This window comes from Pseudophryne corroboree, chromosome 1, assembly GCF_028390025.1.
Source record: "Pseudophryne corroboree isolate aPseCor3 chromosome 1, aPseCor3.hap2, whole genome shotgun sequence".
Classification (NCBI taxonomy): domain Eukaryota; kingdom Metazoa; phylum Chordata; class Amphibia; order Anura; family Myobatrachidae; genus Pseudophryne; species Pseudophryne corroboree.
Window position 1 is genome coordinate 1,189,506,671 of NC_086444.1, and position 21,676 is coordinate 1,189,528,346.

Below are 21,676 nucleotides of genomic sequence, written 5' to 3' on the forward strand. Positions count from 1 at the left end.
TTCGGAGCCCCGCCCCCTCGTGGCCGTGTGCCGCAATTCACGGGGCGGAGCAGAGATAGCGGCGTTAATATGAGAATTCGTGTAGAATAACGTCAGAATGGTGAACTGTGCCCCTGGCTCCCTCCCAGCAGCAATATGTCCTGCGGCATCCTCACCCCTTTCCTCAGGGCAGGCTTCAGTGAGTGTAAGTGTGCACACCGTTTGTATTCTATATGTGTGTGTGTTTGTGTTAGAGATGAGCGCCGGAAATTTTTCGGGTTTTGTGTTTTGGTTTTGGGTTCGGTTCCGCGGCCGTGTTTTGGGTTCGACCGCGTTTTGGCAAAACCTCACCGAATTTTTTTTGTCGGATTCGGGTGTGTTTTGGATTCGGGTGTTTTTTTAAAAAAACCCTAAAAAACAGCTTAAATCATAGAATTTGGGGGTAATTTTGATCCCAAAGTATTATTAACCTCAAAAAACATAATTTACACTCATTTTCAGCCTATTCTGAACACATCACACCTCACAATATTATTTTTAGTCCTAAAATTTGCACCGAGGTCGCTGTGTGAGTAAGATAAGCGACCCTAGTGGCCGACACAAACACCGGGCCCATCTAGGAGTGGCACTGCAGTGTCACGCAGGATGGCCCTTCCAAAAAACCCTCCCCAAACAGCACATGACGCAAAGAAAAAAAGAGGCGCAATGAGGTAGCTGACTGTGTGAGTAAGATTAGCGACCCTAGTGGCCGACACAAACACCGGGCACATCTAGGAGTGGCACTGCAGTGTCACGCAGGATGTCCCTTCCAAAAAACCCTCCCCAAACAGCACATGACGCAAAGAAAAAAAGAGGCGCAATGAGGTAGCTGTGTGAGTAAGATTAGCGACCCTAGTGGCCGACACAAACACCGGGCCCATCTAGGAGTGGCACTGCAGTGTCACGCAGGATGTCCCTTCCAAAAAACCCTCCCCAATCAGCACATGATGCAAAGAAAAAGAAAAGAAAAAAGAGGTGCAAGATGGAATTATCCTTGGGCCCTCCCACCCACCCTTATGTTGTATAAACAAAACAGGACATGCACACTTTAACCAACCCATCATTTCAGTGACAGGGTCTGCCACACGACTGTGACTGATATGACGGGTTGGTTTGGACCCCCCCCAAAAAAGAAGCAATTAATCTCTCCTTGCACAAACTGGCTCTACAGAGGCAAGATGTCCACCTCATCTTCACCCTCCGATATATCACCGTGTACATCCCCCTCCTCACAGATTATCAATTCGTCCCCACTGGAATCCACCATCTCAGCTCCCTGTGTACTTTGTGGAGGCAATTGCTGCTGGTCAATGTCTCCGCGGAGGAATTGATTATAATTCATTTTAATGAACATCATCTTCTCCACATTTTCTGGATGTAACCTCGTACGCCGATTGCTGACAAGGTGAGCGGCGGCACTAAACACTCTTTCGGAGTACACACTTGTGGGAGGGCAACTTAGGTAGAATAAAGCCAGTTTGTGCAAGGGCCTCCAAATTGCCTCTTTTTCCTGCCAGTATAAGTACGGACTGTGTGACGTGCCTACTTGGATGCGGTCACTCATATAATCCTCCACCATTCTATCAATGTTGAGAGAATCATATGCAGTGACAGTAGACGACATGTCCGTAATCGTTGTCAGGTCCTTCAGTCCGGACCAGATGTCAGCATCAGCAGTCGCTCCAGACTGCCCTGCATCACCGCCAGCGGGTGGGCTCGGAATTCTGAGCCTTTTCCTCGCACCCCCAGTTGCGGGAGAATGTGAAGGAGGAGATGTTGACAGGTCGCGTTCCGCTTGACTTGACAATTTTGTCACCAGCAGGTCTTTCAACCCCAGCAGACCTGTGTCTGCCGGAAAGAGAGATCCAAGGTAGGCTTTAAATCTAGGATCGAGCACGGTGGCCAAAATGTAGTGCTCTGATTTCAACAGATTGACCACCCGTGAATCCTTGTTAAGCGAATTAAGGGCTGCATCCACAAGTCCCACATGCCTAGCGGAATCGCTCCGTGTTAGCTCCTTCTTCAATGCCTCCAGCTTCTTCTGCAAAAGCCTGATGAGGGGAATGACCTGACTCAGGCTGGCAGTGTCTGAACTGACTTCACGTGTGGCAAGTTCAAAGGGCATCAGAACCTTGCACAACGTTGAAATCATTCTCCACTGCACTTGAGACAGGTGCATTCCATCTCCTATATCGTGCTCAATTGTATAGGCTTGAATGGCCTTTTGCTGCTCCTCCAACCTCTGAAGCATATAGAGGGTTGAATTCCACCTCGTTACCACTTCTTGCTTCAGATGATGGCAGGGCAGGTTCAGTAGTTTTTGGTGGTGCTCCAGTCTTCTGTACGTGGTGCCTGTACGCCGAAAGTGTCCCGCAATTTTTCTGGCCACCGACAGCATCTCTTGCACGCCCCTGTCGTTTTTTAAAAAATTCTGCACCACCAAATTCAAGGTATGTGCAAAACATGGGACGTGCTGGAATTTGCCCATATTTAATGCACACACAATATTGCTGGCGTTGTCCGATGCCACAAATCCACAGGAGAGTCCAATTGGGGTAAGCCATTCCGCGATGATCTTCCTCAGTTGCCGTAAGAGGTTTTCAGCTGTGTGCGTATTCTGGAAAGCGGTGATACAAAGCGTAGCCTGCCTAGGAAAGAGTTGGCGTTTGCGAGATGCTGCTACTGGTGCCGCCGCTGCTGTTCTTGCGGCGGGAGTCCATACATCTACCCAGTGGGCTGTCACAGTCATATAGTCCTGACCCTGCCCTGCTCCACTTGTCCACATGTCCGTGGTTAAGTGGACATTGGGTACAACTGCATTTTTTAGGACACTGGTGAGTCTTTTTCTGACGTCCGTGTACATTCTCGGTATCGCCTGCCTAGAGAAGTGGAACCTAGATGGTATTTGGTAACGGGGGCACACTGCCTCAATAAATTGTCTAGTTCCCTGTGAACTAACGGCGGATACCGGACGCACGTCTAACACCAACATAGTTGTCAAGGACTCAGTTATCCGCTTTGCAGTAGGATGACTGCTGTGATATTTCATCTTCCTCGCAAAGGACTGTTGAACAGTCAATTGCTTACTGGAAGTAGTACAAGTGGGCTTACGACTTCCCCTCTGGGATGACCATCGACTCCCAGCGGCAACAACAGCAGCGCCAGCAGCAGTAGGCGTTACACGCAAGGATGCATCGGAGGAATCCCAGGCAGGAGAGGACTCGTCAGACTTGCCAGTGACATGGCCTGCAGGACTATTGGCATTCCTGGGGAAGGAGGAAATTGACACTGAGGGAGTTGGTGGGGTGGTTTGCGTGAGCTTGGTTACAAGAGGAAGGGATTTACTGGTCAGTGGACTGCTTCCGCTGTCACCCAAAGTTTTTGAACTTGTCACTGACTTATTATGAATGCGCTGCAGGTGACGTATAAGGGAGGATGTTCCGAGGTGGTTAACGTCCTTACCCCTACTTATTACAGCTTGACAAAGGGAACACACGGCTTGACACCTGTTGTCCGCATTTCTGGTGAAATACCTCCACACCGAAGAGCTGATTTTTTTGGTATTTTCACCTGGCATGTCAACGGCCATATTCCTCCCACGGACAACAGGTGTCTCCCCGGGTGCCTGACTTAAACAAACCACCTCACCATCAGAATCCTCCTGGTCAATTTCCTCCCCAGCGCCAGCAACACCCATATCCTCCTCATCCTGGTGTACTTCAACACTGACATCTTCAATCTGACTATCAGGAACTGGACTGCGGGTGCTCCTTCCATGCAAATAGTGGAAGGCGCATGCTCTTCACGTCCAGTGTTGGGAAGGTCAGGCATCGCAAACGACACAATTGGACTCTCCTTGTGGATTTGGGATTTCAAAGAACGCACAGTTCTTTGCGGTGCTTTTGCCAGCTTGAGTCTTTTCAGTTTTCTAGCGAGAGGCTGAGTGCTTCCATCCTCATGTGAAGCTGAACCACTAGCCATGAACATAGGCCAGGGCCTCAGCCGTTCCTTGCCACTCCGTGTGGTAAATGGCATATTGGCAAGTTTACGCTTCTCCTCCGACAATTTTATTTTAGGTTTTGGAGTCCTTTTTTTTCTGATATTTGGTGTTTTGGATTTGACATGCTCTGTACTATGACATTGGGCATCGGCCTTGGCAGACGACGTTGCTGGCATTTCATCGTCTCGGCCATGACTAGTGGCAGCAGCTTCAGCACGAGGTGGAAGTGGATCTTGATCTTTCCCTAATTTTGGAACGTCAACTTTTTTGTTCTCCATATTTTATAGGCAGAACTAAAAGGCACCTCAGGTAAACAATGGAGATGGATGGATTGGATACTAGTATACAATTATGGACGGACTGCCACGGTTAGGTGGTATAAAAAAACCACGGTTAGGTGGTATATATTATAATAATAATACAATTATGGATGGACGGACTGCCTGCCGACTGCCGACACAGAGGTAGCCACAGCCGTGAACTACCGCACTGTACACTGGTTGATAAAGAGATAGTAGTATACTCGTAACAACTAGTATGACACTATGACGACGGTATAAAGAATGAAAAAAAAACCACGGTTAGGTGGTATATATTATAATAATAATACAATTATGGATGGACGGACTGCCTGCCGACTGCCGACACAGAGGTAGCCACAGCCGTGAACTACCGCACTGTACACTGGTTGATAAAGAGATAGTAGTATACTCGTAACAACTAGTATGACACTATGACGACGGTATAAAGAATGAAAAAAAAACCACGGTTAGGTGGTATATATTATAATAATAATACAATTATGGATGGACGGACTGCCTGCCGACTGCCGACACAGAGGTAGCCACAGCCGTGAACTACCGCACTGTACACTGGTTGATAAAGAGATAGTAGTATACTCGTAACAACTAGTATGACACTATGACGACGGTATAAAGAATGAAAAAAAAACCACGGTTAGGTGGTATATATTATAATAATAATACAATTATGGATGGACGGACTGCCTGCCGACTGCCGACACAGAGGTAGCCACAGCCGTGAACTACCGCACTGTACACTGGTTGATAAAGAGATAGTAGTATACTCGTAACAACTAGTATGACACTATGACGACGGTATAAAGAATGAAAAAAAAACCACGGTTAGGTGGTATATATTATAATAATAATACAATTATGGATGGACGGACTGCCTGCCGACTGCCGACACAGAGGTAGCCACAGCCGTGAACTACCGCACTGTACACTGGTTGATAAAGAGATAGTAGTATACTCGTAACAACTAGTATGACACTATGACGACGGTATAAAGAATGAAAAAAAAACCACGGTTAGGTGGTATATATTATAATAATAATACAATTATGGATGGACGGACTGCCTGCCGACTGCCGACACAGAGGTAGCCACAGCCGTGAACTACCGCACTGTACACTGGTTGATAAAGAGATAGTAGTATACTCGTAACAACTAGTATGACACTATGACGACGGTATAAAGAATGAAAAAAAAACCACGGTTAGGTGGTATATATTATAATAATAATACAATTATGGATGGACGGACTGCCTGCCGACTGCCGACACAGAGGTAGCCACAGCCGTGAACTACCGCACTGTACACTGGTTGATAAAGAGATAGTAGTATACTCGTAACAACTAGTATGACACTATGACGACGGTATAAAGAATGAAAAAAAAACCACGGTTAGGTGGTATATATTATAATAATAATACAATTATGGATGGACGGACTGCCTGCCGACTGCCGACACAGAGGTAGCCACAGCCGTGAACTACCGCACTGTACACTGGTTGATAAAGAGATAGTAGTATACTCGTAACAACTAGTATGACACTATGACGACGGTATAAAGAATGAAAAAAAAACCACGGTTAGGTGGTATATATTATAATAATAATACAATTATGGATGGACGGACTGCCTGCCGACTGCCGACACAGAGGTAGCCACAGCCGTGAACTACCGCACTGTACACTGGTTGATAAAGAGATAGTAGTATACTCGTAACAATTAGGATGACACTATGACGGTATAAAGAATGAAAAAAAAACCACGGTTAGGTGGTAGGTATATAATAATAAATAATACAATTCTGGTCGGACGGACTGCCTGCCGTGTGCCGACACAGAGGTAGCCACAGCCGTGAACTACCGCACTGTACACTGGTTGATAAAGAGATAGTAGTATACTCGTAACAATTAGGATGACACTATGACGGTATAAAGAATGAAAAAAAAACCACGGTTAGGTGGTAGGTATATAATAATAAATAATACAATTCTGGTCGGACGGACTGCCTGCCGTGTGCCGACACAGAGGTAGCCACAGCCGTGAACTACCGCACTGTACACTGGTTGATAAAGAGATAGTAGTATACTCGTAACAATTAGGATGACACTATGACGGTATAAAGAATGAAAAAAAAACCACGGTTAGGTGGTAGGTATATAATAATAAATAATACAATTCTGGTCGGACGGACTGCCTGCCGTGTGCCGACACAGAGGTAGCCACAGCCGTGAACTACCGCACTGTACACTGGTTGATAAAGAGATAGTAGTATACTCGTAACAATTAGGATGACACTATGACGGTATAAAGAATGAAAAAAAAACCACGGTTAGGTGGTAGGTATATAATAATAAACAATACAATTCTGGTCGGACGGACTGCCTGCCGTGTGCCGACACAGAGGTAGCCACAGCCGTGAACTACCGCACTGTACACTGGTTGATAAAGAGATAGTAGTATACTCGTAACAATTAGGATGACACTATGACGGTATAAAGAATGAAAAAAAAACCACGGTTAGGTGGTAGGTATATAATAATAAATAATACAATTCTGGTCGGACGGACTGCCTGCCGTGTGCCGACACAGAGGTAGCCACAGCCGTGAACTACCGCACTGTACACTGGTTGATAAAGAGATAGTAGTATACTCGTAACAATTAGGATGACACTATGACGGTATAAAGAATGAAAAAAAAACCACGGTTAGGTGGTAGGTATATAATAATAAATAATACAATTCTGGTCGGACGGACTGCCTGCCGTGTGCCGACACAGAGGTAGCCACAGCCGTGAACTACCGCACTGTACTGTGTCTGCTGCTAATATAGACTGGTTGATATTTAAAGAGATATTAGTAGTATACAACAATACTATACTGGTGGTCAGGCACTGGTCACCACTCCTGCAGCAAAAGTGTGCACTGTTAATTAATATAATTGTACTCCTGGCTCCTGCTAACAACCTGCAGTGCTCCCCAGTCTCCCCCACAATTAATTATAAGCTTTTAATTTATACATTGATGACTGTGCAGCACACTGGGCTGAGCTGAGTGCACACAGACTGAGTCACACTGTGTGACTGACTGTGCTGTGTATCGTTTTTTTTTTCAGGCAGAGAACGGATATAGCAGAGAGAAGTGAACGGATATATTATATTAAATAAAAGTTAACTAGCAACTGCACTGGTCACTGACTGTGGTAAACTAACTCTGTCTGCGACTCTGCACAATCTCTCTCTATCTAATCTATCTATCTCTATTCTAATGGAGAGGACGCCAGACACGTCCTCTCCCTATCAATCTCAATGCACGAGTGAAAATGGCGGCGACGCGCGGCTCCTTATATAGAATCCGAGTCTCGCGATAGAATCCGAGCCTCGCGAGAATCCGACAGCGTCATGATGACGTTCGGGCGCGCTCGGGTTAACCGAGCAAGGCGGGAAGATCCGAGTCGCTCGGACCCGTGGAAAAAAAAGTGAAGTTCGTGCGGGTTCGGATTCAAAGAAACCGAACCCGCTCATCTCTAGTTTGTGTGTATATGTATTTGTGTATATGTTCTATTCATTTATATGTATGTGTGTATATTTTGCTATATGTGCATAGGTGTTTTATGTGTATGTATTTGTGTATATGTGGGTGTGTGGGTGTCTATGTGTGCATTTGTGTATATGCGTTCTATGTATCGTGTGTGTGTGTGTATTATAAACTGTGTATATATATATTAGTGATGTGCACCGGACATTTTTCGGGTTTTGTGTTTTGGTTTTGGATTCGGTTCCGCGGCCGTGTTTTGGATTCGGACGCGTTTTGGCAAAACCTCACCGAAATTTTTTTGTCGGATTCGGGTGTGTTTTGGATTCGGGTGTTTTTTTCAAAAACCCCTAAAAAACAGCTTAAATCATAGAATTTGGGGGTCATTTTGATCACATAGTATTATTAACCTCAATAACCATAATTTCCACTCATTTCCAGTCTATTCTGAACACCTCACACCTCACAATATTATTTTTAGTCCTAAAATTTGCCCCGAGGTCGCTGGATGGCAAAGCTAAGCGACACAAGTGGCCGACACAAACACCTGGCCCATCTAGGAGTGGCACTGCAGTGTCAGGCAGGATGGCACTTCAAAAAAATTGTCCCCAAACAGCACATGATGCAAAGAAAAAAAAGAGGCGCACCAAGGTCGCTGTGTAACTAAGCTAAGCGCACAAGTGGGCGACACAAACACCTGGCCCATCTAGGAGTGGCACTGCAGTGTCAGGCAGGATGGCACTTAAAAAAAATAGTCCCCAAACAGCACATGATGCAAAGAAAAAAAGAGGCGCAATGAGGTAGCTGTGTGACTAAGCTAAGCGACCCAAGTGGCCGACACAAACACCTGGCCCATCTAGGAGTGGTACTGCAGTGTCAGGCAGGATGGCACTTCAAAACAATAGTCCCCAAAGAGCACATGATGCAAAGAAAAAAAGAGGCGCACCAAGGTCGCTGTGTGACTAAGCTAAGCGACCCAAGTGGCCGACACAAACACCTGGCCAATCTAGGCGTGGCACTGCAGTGTCAGGCAGGATGGCACTTCAAAAAAATTGTCCCCAAACAGCACATGATGCAAAGAAAAAAAAATGCGCAATGAGGTAGCTGTGTGACTAAGCTAAGCGACCCAAGTGGCCGACACAAACACCTGGCCCATCTATGAGTGGCACTGCAGTGTCAGGCAGGATGGCACTTCAAAAAAATTGTCCCCAAACAGCACATGATGCAAAAAAAAAAAAAAAAAAAAAGAGGCGCACTAAGGTCGCTGTGTGACTAAGCTAAGCGACCCAAGTGGCCGACACAAACACCTGGCCCATCTAGGAGTTGCACTGCAGTGTCAGGCAGAATGGCACTTCAAAAAAATTGTCCCCAAATAGCACATGATGCAAAGAAAAATAATAGAAAAAAAGAGGTGCAAGATGGAATTGTCCTTGGGCCCTCCCACCCACCCTTATGTTGTATAAACAGGACATGCACACTTTAACGAACCCATAATTTCAGCGTCAGGGTCTGCCACACGACTGTGACTGAAATGACTGGTTGGTTTGGGCCCCCACCAAAAAAAGAAGCTATCAATCTCTCCTTGCACAAACTGGCTCTACAGAGGCAAGATGTCCACCTCATCATCATCCTCCGATTCCTCACCCCTTTAACTGTGTACATCCCCCTCCTCACAGATTATTAATTCGTCCCCACTGGAATCCACCATCTCAGGTCCCTGTGTACTTTCTGGAGGCAATTGCTGCTGGGGAATGTATTCACGGAGGAATTGATTATAATTCATTTTGATGAACATCATCTTCTCCACATTTTCTGGAAGTAACCTCGTACGCCGATTGCTGACAAGGTGAGCGGCTGCACTAAACACTCTTTCGGAGTACACACTGGAGGGAGGGCAACTTAGGTAGAATAAAGCCAGTTTGTGCAAGGGCCTCCAAATTGCCTCTTTTTCCTGCCAGTATACGTACGGACTGTCTGACGTGCCTACTTGGATGCGGTCACTCATATAATCCTCCACCATTCTTTCAATGGTGAGAGAATCATATGCAGTGACAGTAGACGACATGTCAGTAATCGTTGGCAGGTCCTTCAGTCCGGACCAGATGTCAGCACTCGCTCCAGACTGCCCTGCATCACCGCCAGCGGGTGGGCTCGGAATTCTTAGCCTTTTCCTCGCACCCCCAGTTGCGGGAGAATGTGAAGGAGGAGACGTTGACGGGTCACGTTCCGCTTGATTTGACAATTTTCTCACCAGCAGGTCTTTGAACCTCTGCCTGAAATAGAGATATAACGTAGGTTTTAAATCTAGGATCGAGCACGGTGGCCAAAATGTAGTGCTCTGATTTCAACAGATTGACCACCCGTGAATCCTGGTTAAGCAAATTAAGGGCTCCATCCACAAGTCCCACATGCCTAGCGGAATCGCTCTGTTTTAGCTCCTCCTTCAATGTCTCCAGCTTCTTCTGCAAAAGCCTGATGAGGGGAATGACCTGACTCAGGCTGGCAGTGTCTGAACTGACTTCACGTGTGGCAAGTTCAAAAGGTTGCAGAACCTTGCACAACGTTGAAATCATTCTCCACTGCGCTTGAGTCAGGTGCATTCCCCCTCCTTTGCCTATATCGTGGGCAGATGTATAGGCTTGAATGGGCTTTTGCTGCTCCTCCATCCTCTGAAGCATATAGAGGGTTGAATTCCGCCTCGTTACCACCTCTTGCTTCAGATGATGGCAGGGCAGGTTCAGGAATGTTTGGTGGTGCTCCAGTCTTCGGCACGCGGTGGCTGAATGCCGAAAGTGGCCCGTAATTATTCGGGCCACCGACAGCATCTCTTGCACGCCCCTGTCGTTTTTTAAATAATTCTGCACCACCAAATTCAATGTACGTGCAAAACATGGGACGTCCTGGAATTTGCCCAGATGTAATGCAAGCACAATATTGCTGGCATTGTCCGATGTCACAAATCCCCAGGAGAGTCCAATTGGGGTAAGCCATTCTGCGATGATCTTCCTCAGTTTCCGTAAGAGGTTGTCAGCTGTGTGCCTCTTCTGGAAAGCGGTGATACAAAGCGTAGCCTGCCTAGGAAAGAGTTGGCGTTTGCAAAATGCTGCTACTGGTGCCACCGCTGCTGTTCTTGCTGCGGGAGGCAATACATCTACCCAGTGGGCTGTCACAGTCATATAGTCCTGAGTCTGCCCTGCTCCACTTGTCCACATGTCCGTGGTTAAGTGGACATTTGGTACAACTGCATTTTTTAGGACAAAAGTGATTCTTTTTCTGAGGTATGTGTACATTTTCGGTATCGCCTGCCTAGAGAAATGGAACCTAGATGGTATTTGGTACCGGGGACACAGTACCTCAATCAAGTCTCTAGTTGCCTCTGAATTAACGGTGGATACTGGAAACCACGTTTCTCACCGCCCAGGCTGCCAAGGCCTGAGTTATCCGCTTTGCAGCAGGATGACTGCTGTGATATTTCATCTTCCTCGCAAAGGACTGTTGGACAGTCAATTGCTTACTGGAAGTAGTACAAGTGGTCTTCCGAGTCATACCATACATTTCATGTCATATGGCATTAAGACAATGGGTGAAAAAGAACACATCTATATTCTTCTTTACTCAAAGAAACCACAAACCCCAAACCAATATTACTGCATTATTTCTTGATATAGATTATTGTCTAGCTAAGCATCATTACCTATTGCAGTCTTATTGGAGCAATATTAATGTGACAGTCATCTGAATCAAAAACATATTATTTTCCAATAGATTGCAACTTTGCAAGTAGGGCGCTAATTCCCCCTCCCATCTGCTCAGTATTGTTTTATTAAGGTTGGTATCGTATGACCGGCGGTCACCCTACCGACGCCAGGATCACGGCATTTAGATGCCCGGCGGGAGGAGCGAGTGCAACAAAGCCCTGTTAACATGCCGACTGTTGGTATTGCGAGGTGGCGAGATGTAGGTATTGCGACCGGCGGTCTCCTTTTAATGTGTCTGTTACCAAATGTAAAGTCCTACATAGCATGCTTGCATTACATAACTGTCATTAATAAAACATTAAGGGGCTGATTCAGAAATGGACGCAGCAGGCACGTCCATCTGATCTGGGCATGCACAAAGGCCACAATGCGCTTGCACGACCCTTCTCCTTGCTGTCGCAGTGTATGGCGGGCGCTCGTGTGGGTGGGGAGGGTGACATGGCATTTTGCGGACATGGCAGACCAAGCGGGGGTGTGGCAGGAGCATTTTTGGGGCGGCTATATGACGTCATATGCAGTTGCTCTGATAAAAAAAATGTTTGCGGACCACCTGACAGCGCAACCAGGCTGCGCTGTCAGGGGTCAACCTCAATACGATGCATCCGCAATGTAATTGCGGACACATTGGCTGGCAGGGCGCCACCCTTGCTGGGCATCCTTGCCCTGTGCTTGGTGGCCCCAAGCATGTGAGGAGATGGATACAGATCTTGCTGCGTATGCAGCCATCTACATCTATCTCTGAATCAGGACCTAAGTGTAGAAAATATCCACAGCCCAGTGGAAAAGTTTTATCCAATAATATGATTCATTCAAATATTAAAAAAGTATAAAAAGAAAGAGATCTATATAAAAACTTTCTGGATGGATTCCCCAGTATATTTCTCAAACAATTACCATGACCAGACCTCTTTGATTTGAAAGTTTCCATGCAGAATATTGGACCATTCAAAAGTTATTGGGCGGGATGTATTAAGATACATAGCCGCCCCTCGCCGCTTATCGCAGCGATGTTGATCGCATATGTACTACTACTAACATATGCGATCAATATCGCAATGCGGTGACGGAGGCCCACCGCGATACCTGTGAGGTGGTCTATGGGGGTCTCCGTCACCTCCCAGGGGTCTCCACACTGCCTGCATGCCGGGAAGCAGCAGCAGGCTGCCCCAGGCGCCTCCTCCTCCTCCCCCCTGCAGCCGGAAGGACCTCCGGCTGCATTGCTAGGGGGAGGAGGAGACTACCTTCCGGTACCAGGGCTGCCTGGAGGAAGGTATGCCAGGGGGAGGGGGGTCGGCGTCTGCGGCGAGGGCGGCGGAGGCGGCAGGTTGCGGTGGTCGGCGATAAGAAGCCCATAGGCTTCTATAGGGTATCGCCATACAGAGATGGCGATACCCTGGACGGTGAAAAACCGGCAGTAGGGTCTCAGTACATTTGAAAATGTGGTAAAACCCCCGTTTTCGGGGGTTTTACCGCATTTTTCCTTTAGTACATCCCGCCCATTGTCTCTATAAAGGTGGAATATTCATTTTAACAGTAATAACACATCTCAATTTAGCATATGTATTGTGAGGTATTAGATATGAATTAACACAAAGCATTGTGGGATTACAATTAGTGATGAGCACCGGAAATTTTTCGGGTTTTGTGTTTTGGTTTTGGGTTCGGTTCCGCGGCCGTGTTTTGGGTTCGAACGCGTTTTGGCAAAACCTCACCAAATTTTTTTTGTCGGATTCGGGTGTGTTTTGGATTCGGGTGTTTTTTTCAAAAAAACCTAAAAAACAGCTTAAATCATAGAATTTGGGGGTCATTTTGATCCCAAAGTATTATTAACCTCAATAACCATAATTTCCACTAATTTTCAGTCTATTCTGAACACCTCACACCTCACAATATTATTTTTAGTCCTAAAATTTGCACCGAGGTCGCTGGATGGCTAAGCTAAGCTACCCAAGTGGCCGACACAAACACCTGGCCCATCTAGGAGTGTCACTGCAGTGTCACGCAGGATGGCCCTTCCAAAAAACACTCCCCAAACAGCACATGACGCAAAGAAAAAAAGAGGCGCAATGAGGTAGCTGTGTGAGTAAGCTAAGCGACCCTAGTGGCCGACACAAACACCGGGCCCATCTAGGAGTGGCACTGCAGTGTCACGCAGGATGGCCCTTCCAAAAAACACTCCCCAAACAGCACATGACGCAAAGAAAAAAAGAGGCGCAATGAGGTAGCTGTGTGAGTAAGCTAAGCGACCCTAGTGGCCGACACAAACACCTGGCCCATCTAGGAGTGGCACTGCAGTGTCACGCAGGATGGCCCTTCCAAAAAACACTCCCCAAACAGCACATGACGCAAAGAAAAAAAGAGGCGCAATGAGGTAGCTGTGTGAGTAAGCTAAGCGACCCTAGTGGCCTACACAAACACCTGGCCCATCTAGGAGTGGCACTGCAGTGTCACGCAGGATGGCCCTTCCAAAAAACACTCCCCAAACAGCACATGACGCAAAGAAAAAAAGAGGCGCAATGAGGTAGCTGTGTGAGTAAGCTAAGCGACCCTAGTGGCCGACACAAACACCTGGCCCATCTAGGAGTGGCACTGCAGTGTCACGCAGGATGGCCCTTCCAAAAAACACCCCCCAAACAGCACATGACGCAAAGAAAAATGAAAGAAAAAAGAGGTGCAAGATGGAATTGTCCTTGGGCCCTCCCACCCACCCTTATGTTGTATAAACAGGACATGCACACTTTAACCAACCCATCATTTCAGTGACAGGGTCTGCCACACGACTGTGACTGAAATGACGGGTTGGTTTGGACCCCCACCAAAAAAGAAGCAATCAATCTCTCCTTGCACAAACTGGCTCTACAGAGGCAAGATGTCCAGCTCATCATCATCCTCCGATATATCACCGTGTACATCCCCCTCCTCACAGATTATCAATTCGTCCCCACTGGAATCCACCATCTCAGCTCCCTGTGTACTTTGTGGAGGCAATTGCTGCTGGTCAATGTCTCCACGGAGGAATTGATTATAATTCATTTTAATGAACATCATCTTCTCCACATTTTCTGGATGTAACCTCGTACGCCGATTGCTGACAAGGTGAGCGGCGGCACTAAACACTCTTTCGGAGTACACACTTGTGGGAGGGCAACTTAGGTAGAATAAAGCCAGTTTGTGCAAGGGCCTCCAAATTGCCTCTTTTTCCTGCCAGTATAAGTACGGACTGTCTGACGTGCCTACTTGGATGCAGTCACTCATATAATCCTCCACCATTCTTTCAATGGGGAGAGAATCATATGCAGTGACAGTAGACGACATGTCCGTAATCGTTGTCAGGTCCTTCAGTCCGGACCAGATGTCAGCATCAGCAGTCGCTCCTGACTGCCCTGCATCACCGCCAGCGGGTGGGCTCGGAATTCTGAGCCTTTTCCTCGCACCCCCAGTTGCGGGAGAATGTGAAGGAGGAGATGTTGACAGGTCGCGTTCCGCTTGACTTGACAATTTTGTCACCAGCAGTTCTTTGAACCCCAGCAGACTTGTGTCTGCTGGAAAGAGAGATCCAAGGTAGGTTTTAAATCTAGGATCGAGCACGGTGGCCAAAATGTAGTGCTCTGATTTCAACAGATTGACCACCCGTGAATCCTTGTTAAGCGAATTAAGGGCTCCATCCACAAGTCCCACATGCCTAGCGGAATCGCTCTGTGTTAGCTCCTCCTTCAATGTCTCCAGCTTCTTCTGCAAAAGCCTGATGAGGGGAATGACCTGACTCAGGCTGGCAGTGTCTGAACTGACTTCACGTGTGGCAAGTTCAAAAGGTTGCAGAACCTTGCACAACGTTGAAATCATTCTCCACTGCGCTTGAGACAGGTGCATTCCACCTCCTATATCGTGCTCAGTTGTATAGGCTTGAATGGCCTTTTGCTGCTCCTCCAACCTCTGAAGCATATAGAGGGTTGAATTCCACCTCGTTACCACTTCTTGCTTCAGATGATGGCAGGGCAGGTTCAGGCGTTTTTGGTGGTGCTCCAGTCTTCTGTACGTGGTGCCTGTACGCCGAAAGTGTCCCGCAATTCTTCTGGCCACCGACAGCATCTCTTGCACGCCCCTCTCATTTTTTAAATAATTCTGCACCACCAAATTCAAGGTATGTGCAAAACATGGGACGTGCTGGAATTTGCCCATATTTAATGCACACACAATATTGCTGGCGTTGTCCGATGCCACAAATCCACAGGAGAGTCCAATTGGGGTAAGCCATTCTGCGATGATCTTCCTCAGTTGCCGTAAGAGGTTTTTAGCTGTGTGCGTATTCTGGAAAGCGGTGATACAAAGCGTAGCCTGCCTAGGAAAGAGTTGGCGTTTGCGAGATGCTGCTACTGGTGCCGCCGCTGCTGTTCTTGCGGCGGGAGTGCATACATCTACCCAGTGGGCTGTCACAGTCATATAGTCCTGAGCCTTCCCTGCTCCACTTGTCCACATGTCCGTGGTTAAGTGGACATTGGGTACAACTGCATTTTTTAGGACACTGGTGAGTCTTTTTCTGAGGTCTGTGTACATTTTCGGTATCGCCTGCCTAGAGAAATGGAACCTAGATGGTATTTGGTACCGAGGACACAGTACCTCCAACAAGTATCTAGTTGCCTCTGCAGTAATGATGGATACCGGAACCACGTTTCTCACCGCCCAGGATGCCAAGGCCTCAGTTATCCGCTTTGCAGCAGGATGACTGCTGTGATATTTCATCTTCCTCGCAAAGGACTGTTGGACAGTCAATTGCTTGGTGGAAGTAGTAAAAGTGGTCTTACGAGTACGACTTCCCCTCTGGGATGACCATCGACTCCCAGCAGCAACAACAGCAGCGCCAGCAGCAGTAGGCGTTACACGCAAGGATGCATCGGAGGAATCCCAGGCAGGAGAGGACTCGTCATAATTGCCAGTGACATGGCCTGCAGGACTATTGGTATTCCTGGGGAAGGAGGAAATTGACACTGAGGGAGTTGGTGGGGTGGTTTGAGTGAGCTTGGTTACAAGAAGAAGGGATTTACTGGTCAGTGGACTGCTTCCGCTGTCGCCCAAAGTTTTTGAACTTGTCACTGACTTATGATGAATGCGCTGCAAGTGACGTATAAGGGAGTATGTTCCGAGGTGGTTAACGTCCTTACCCCTACTTATTACAGCTTGACAAAGGCAACACACGGCTTGACAAATGTTGTCCGCATTTCTGTTGAAATACTTCCACACCGAAGAGCTGATTTTTTTGGTATTTTCACCAGGCATGTCAATGGCCCTATTCCTCCCACGGACAACAGGTGTCTCCCCGGGTGCCTGACTTAAACAAACCACCTCACCATCAGAATCCTCCTGGTCAATTTCCTCCCCAGCGCCAGCAACACCCATATCCTCCTCATCCTGGTGTACTTCAACACTGACATCTTCAATCTGACTATCAGGAACTGGACTGTGGGTGCTCCTTCCAGCACTTGCAGGGGGCGTGCAAATGGTGGAAGGCGCATGCTCTTCACGTCCAGTGTTGGGAAGGTCAGGCATCGCAAACGACACAATTGGACTCTCCTTGTGGATTTGTGATTTCGAAGAACGCACAGTTCTTTGCTGTGCTTTTGCCAGCTTGAGTCTTTTCATTTTTCTAGCGAGAGGCTGAGTGCTTCCATCCTCATGTGAAGCTGAACCACTAGCCATGAACATAGGCCAGGGCCTCAGCCGTTCCTTGCCACTCCGTGTGGTAAATGGCATATTGGCAAGTTTACGCTTCTCCTCCGACAATTTTATTTTAGATTTTTGAGTCCTTTTTTTACTGATATTTGGTGTTTTGGATTTTACATGCTCTGTACTATGACATTGGGCATCGGCCTTGGCAGACGACGTTGCTGGCATTTCATCGTCTCGGCCATGACTACTGGCAGCAGCTTCAGCACGAGGTGGAAGTCGATCTTGATCTTTCCCTATTTTTGGAACCTCAACATTTTTGTTCTCCATATTTTAATAGGCACAACTAAAAGGCACCTCAGGTAAACAATGGAGATGGATGGATACTAGTATACTTATGGATTGACGAGCGACTGCCGACACAGAGGTAGCTACAGCCGTGGACTACCGTACTGCGTCTGCTGCTAATATAGACTGGATGATAATGATATAAAAAAAAAATATATATATCACTACTGCAGCCGGACAGGTATATATTATATAATGACGGACCTGCTGGACACTGTCAGCTGAGCACTGCAGACTCCTAAAGTAAGCTACTAGTATCAAGAAGATAGAAAAAAAAACACCACAGGTAGGTGGTATACAATTATGGATGGACGAGCGACTGCCGACACAGAGGTAGCTACAGCCGTGGACTACCGTACTGCGTCTGCTGCTAATATAGACTGGATGATAATGATATAAAAAATATATATATATATCACTACTGCAGCAGGACAGGTATATATTATATAATGACGGACCTGCTGGACACTGTCAGCTCAGCACTGCAGACTCCTAAAGTAAGCTACTAGTAGTATCAAGAAGATAGAAAAAAAAAAAACACCACAGGTAGGTGGTATACAATTATGGATGGACTAGCGACTGCCGACACAGAGGTAGCTACAGCCGTGGACTACCGTACTGCGTCTACTGCTAATATAGACTGGATGATAATGATATAAAAAATATATATATATATATATCACTACTGCAGCCGGACAGGTATATATTATATAATGACGGACCTGCTGGACACTGTCAGCTCAGCACTGCAGACTCCTAAAGTAAGCTACTAGTATCAAGAAGATAGAAAAAAAAAAAACACCACGGGTAGGTGGTATACAATTATGGATGGACGAGCGACTGCCGACACAGAGGTAGCTACAGCCGTGGACTACCGTACTGCGTCTGCTGCTAATATAGACTGGATGATAATGATATAAAAAATATATATATATATCACTACTGCAGCCGGACAGGTATATATTATATAATGATGGACCTGCTGGACACTGTCAGCAGAATGCGTTTATAGAATAAAAACACCACACGACGAGTGTTTAACTTTTTCAGGCAGACAATCACAATATACTGGTGGTCAGTGGTCACTGGTCAGTCACACTGGCACTGGCAGTGGCACTCTGGCAGCAAAAGTGTGCACTGTTAAAATATGTACTCCTGCTATAACTGCTTCCCATTCTCCCCCACAATTAAGCTGTGTGAGCAGTGAGCACTCAGCACAGTCAGATATACAGTATTACATAGATGATGCAGCACACTGAGGGCACACTGAGGCTGAGCACAGATATGGTATGTGACTGTGTCACACTGTGTATCGTTTTTTTTCAGGCAGAGAACAGATTAATTAAACTGGTGGTCACTGGTCACACTATCAGCAAGTAGTACTCCGTCCTAATATGCTCCCCAAAATTAGTAAATCAAGTGTCTCTACTCTCTACTACTCTCTAGTCTACTCTAAACGGAGAGGACACCAGCCACGTCCTCTCCCTTTCAATCTCAATGCACGTGTGAAAATGGCGGCGACGCGCGGCTCCTTATATAGAATCCGAGTCTCGCGATAGAATACGAGCCTCGCGAGAATCCGACAGCGGGATGATGACGTTCGGGCGCGCTCGGGTTAGCCGAGCAAGGCGGGAAGATCCGAGTCTGCCTCGGATCCGTGTAAAAAGGCTGAAGTTCGGGGGGGTTCGGTTTCCGAGAAACCGAACCCGCTCATCTCTAATTACAATACCTTTCTAGTTTCACTAAAGATTAAAGTGACTTTTTAATTTTACACATTTCAATCAATGTACTGTACAGTAATTTTAATGCATACCATTCCATTTAGCCAATGTATATGCCGTTGTTCAATGTGGAGCTGCTTATCATCTGTAACTGAACCATCAAAAGTTCCCACATATTTTCTGTTACATCCAGTGTGATTTCCTGCATTAAAACATACCCAATTTATAAGGTCCAATGGAGAAGGCATTTCTCCTTTTTCATTATAAAATATTTCTTCACCAATTTCGTTTTTATAATGAAGATTTTCTATGTATGTGTGAAGCTTTCAAAATAAAAAAGAGAGCAACGAGACAAAGGGAAAGAGAATGACTATAGGGGATATAACTTTTACGGAGCACAACTTGAGAAGATTTTACAGTTGTAATAAAATAATACAGATTGAGATATCTATCTATCTATCTATCTATCTACAGTACATACATATATCCATATAAATATATATATATATATATATATATATATATATATGTGTGTATACAGTATATATATATATATATATATATGCAACCAGAAAGTTCAGCACTCACAATAGCAAGCTCACTTATCCTCACAACATCAATAAATAAATGATGGGGGTTTAGTTAGTGAATTGGCCAATGCACGGAAGCCTGCATACCGCTCACCAAGGTACCCCACCTTCATGCAGGTCCTACACTATCACAAAGTCTCAAAAATTAAAACCTGGCAACAGTATCACACATAATATACTGCACACATGCCCACTAGGTTTAATGTGTATCCGCTTATGGGGTGGTGAGTGCTGTGGTTTTCTAGATTTGTTTCTATATTACGGGGTTAATCTTTGGTTAACTCTTATTAACCGTGGTAACAGGCATTTTCATGCACCCCTGTGTAATCTCACTTGTTCTAAACCTGTGTCAGCTGCTCCTTAGTAATTTATCAGCCAGTGTCAGGTGACTAGTGTACCTTTAAAAGCCATAAGATGCATGGCAGATACACATTAAACCTAGTGGGCATGTGTGCAGTATATTATGTGTGATACAGTTGCCAGGTTTTAATTTTTGAGACTTTGTAATAGTGTAGGACCTGCATGAAGGTGGGATACCTTGGCGAGCAGTATGCAGGCTTCCGTGCATTGGCCAATTCACTAACTAAACCCCCATCATTTATTTATTGATGTTGTGAGGATAAGTGAGCTTGCTATGGTGAGTGCTGAACTTTCTGGTTGTATATATTTGGGTTGGTGGCCATGGGCTGCATGCACCCCACCCTATGAGTGGTGAGTGCAGATATTGCACCCCGCTTCTGGAGTGGTGAGTGCTGTGGTTTTCTAGATTTGTTTATATATATATATATATATATATATATATACATATATAATGCAGAGTTAGAGATGAGTGCTCAACAGGAACAACACAAAATTGTCATATTATCCTTTTATCATGGTTTAGGCTGCAGTACCTCTAGTCCAGTGTTTTTCAACCACTGTGCCGTGGCACACTATTGTGCCCTGAGCATTCTCCAGGTGTGCCGCCATAGAAGCACAGCCAGGCCCGTCAGTGTTTTGCCGCTAATGAGGCCCTGGAACGATCAATACTGGTGGGTTTAGTGGTTGCAGAGCCAGTTCTAATTTTGGGCCTGGGCAGTGTTGGGCTCCTCTGGCTTTCTCAGGCGTTACCTATGGAGAAGCTGTGACCTGACATCCTAGGACACGCAACTGCACCATGCATCACCATTATACTTGAATGTGCCTTGGCAATATTTAAATCTTGTTCAGTGTGTCGCGAGTTGTAAAAGGTTGAAAATCTCTGCTGTAGTCTAAAGGTGGGTACACACTATTAGATATATCTGCAGATCAATTGATCTGCAGATATATCTATGTACGGATCGGGCAGTGTGCTGTGCATACACACAGCCCGATCCGTCGGGGGACTGACGTCATGAACTGGGCGGGCGGGCGCGAGCGCCCGCCCAGTTCACCTGTCAATCACCGGCGGCCGCCGCAGCATGTGTACGGGCGGTCGGACGACCGCCCCGTACACACACAGCGACGGGCCAATATATCGTTAGATATATTGGCTGTCGGCTGTGCTGCGCGGCCGACGCGATACGTCTGTGAACGACGGAGTTCACAGACGTATCGCCCGTACACACTGGCCGACGGTCCCGCGATGTATCGGCCGTTCAAGAGAACGGCCGATACATCGACCAGTGTGTACGGGCCTTAACAGATGTGCTGATGTGGTACACAATCTGTACTGTCCCACAAGAAATAAATACTGTACCTGATTATCCCTGAT

General features: G+C 46.4%; 1 protein-coding gene across 1 annotated transcript in view; it reads right to left on the reverse strand.

The window, feature by feature from the left end:
* LOC135051245 (vomeronasal type-2 receptor 26-like) overlaps positions 1-21,676 on the reverse strand; it is a 77,821-nt gene that overhangs the window by 33,281 nt on the left and 22,864 nt on the right. The window contains exon 7 of the mRNA XM_063957335.1: positions 19,447-19,677. Within this exon, the coding sequence (XP_063813405.1) occupies positions 19,447-19,677 (231 nt within the window). The remainder of the gene's footprint in view (positions 1-19,446; positions 19,678-21,676) is intronic.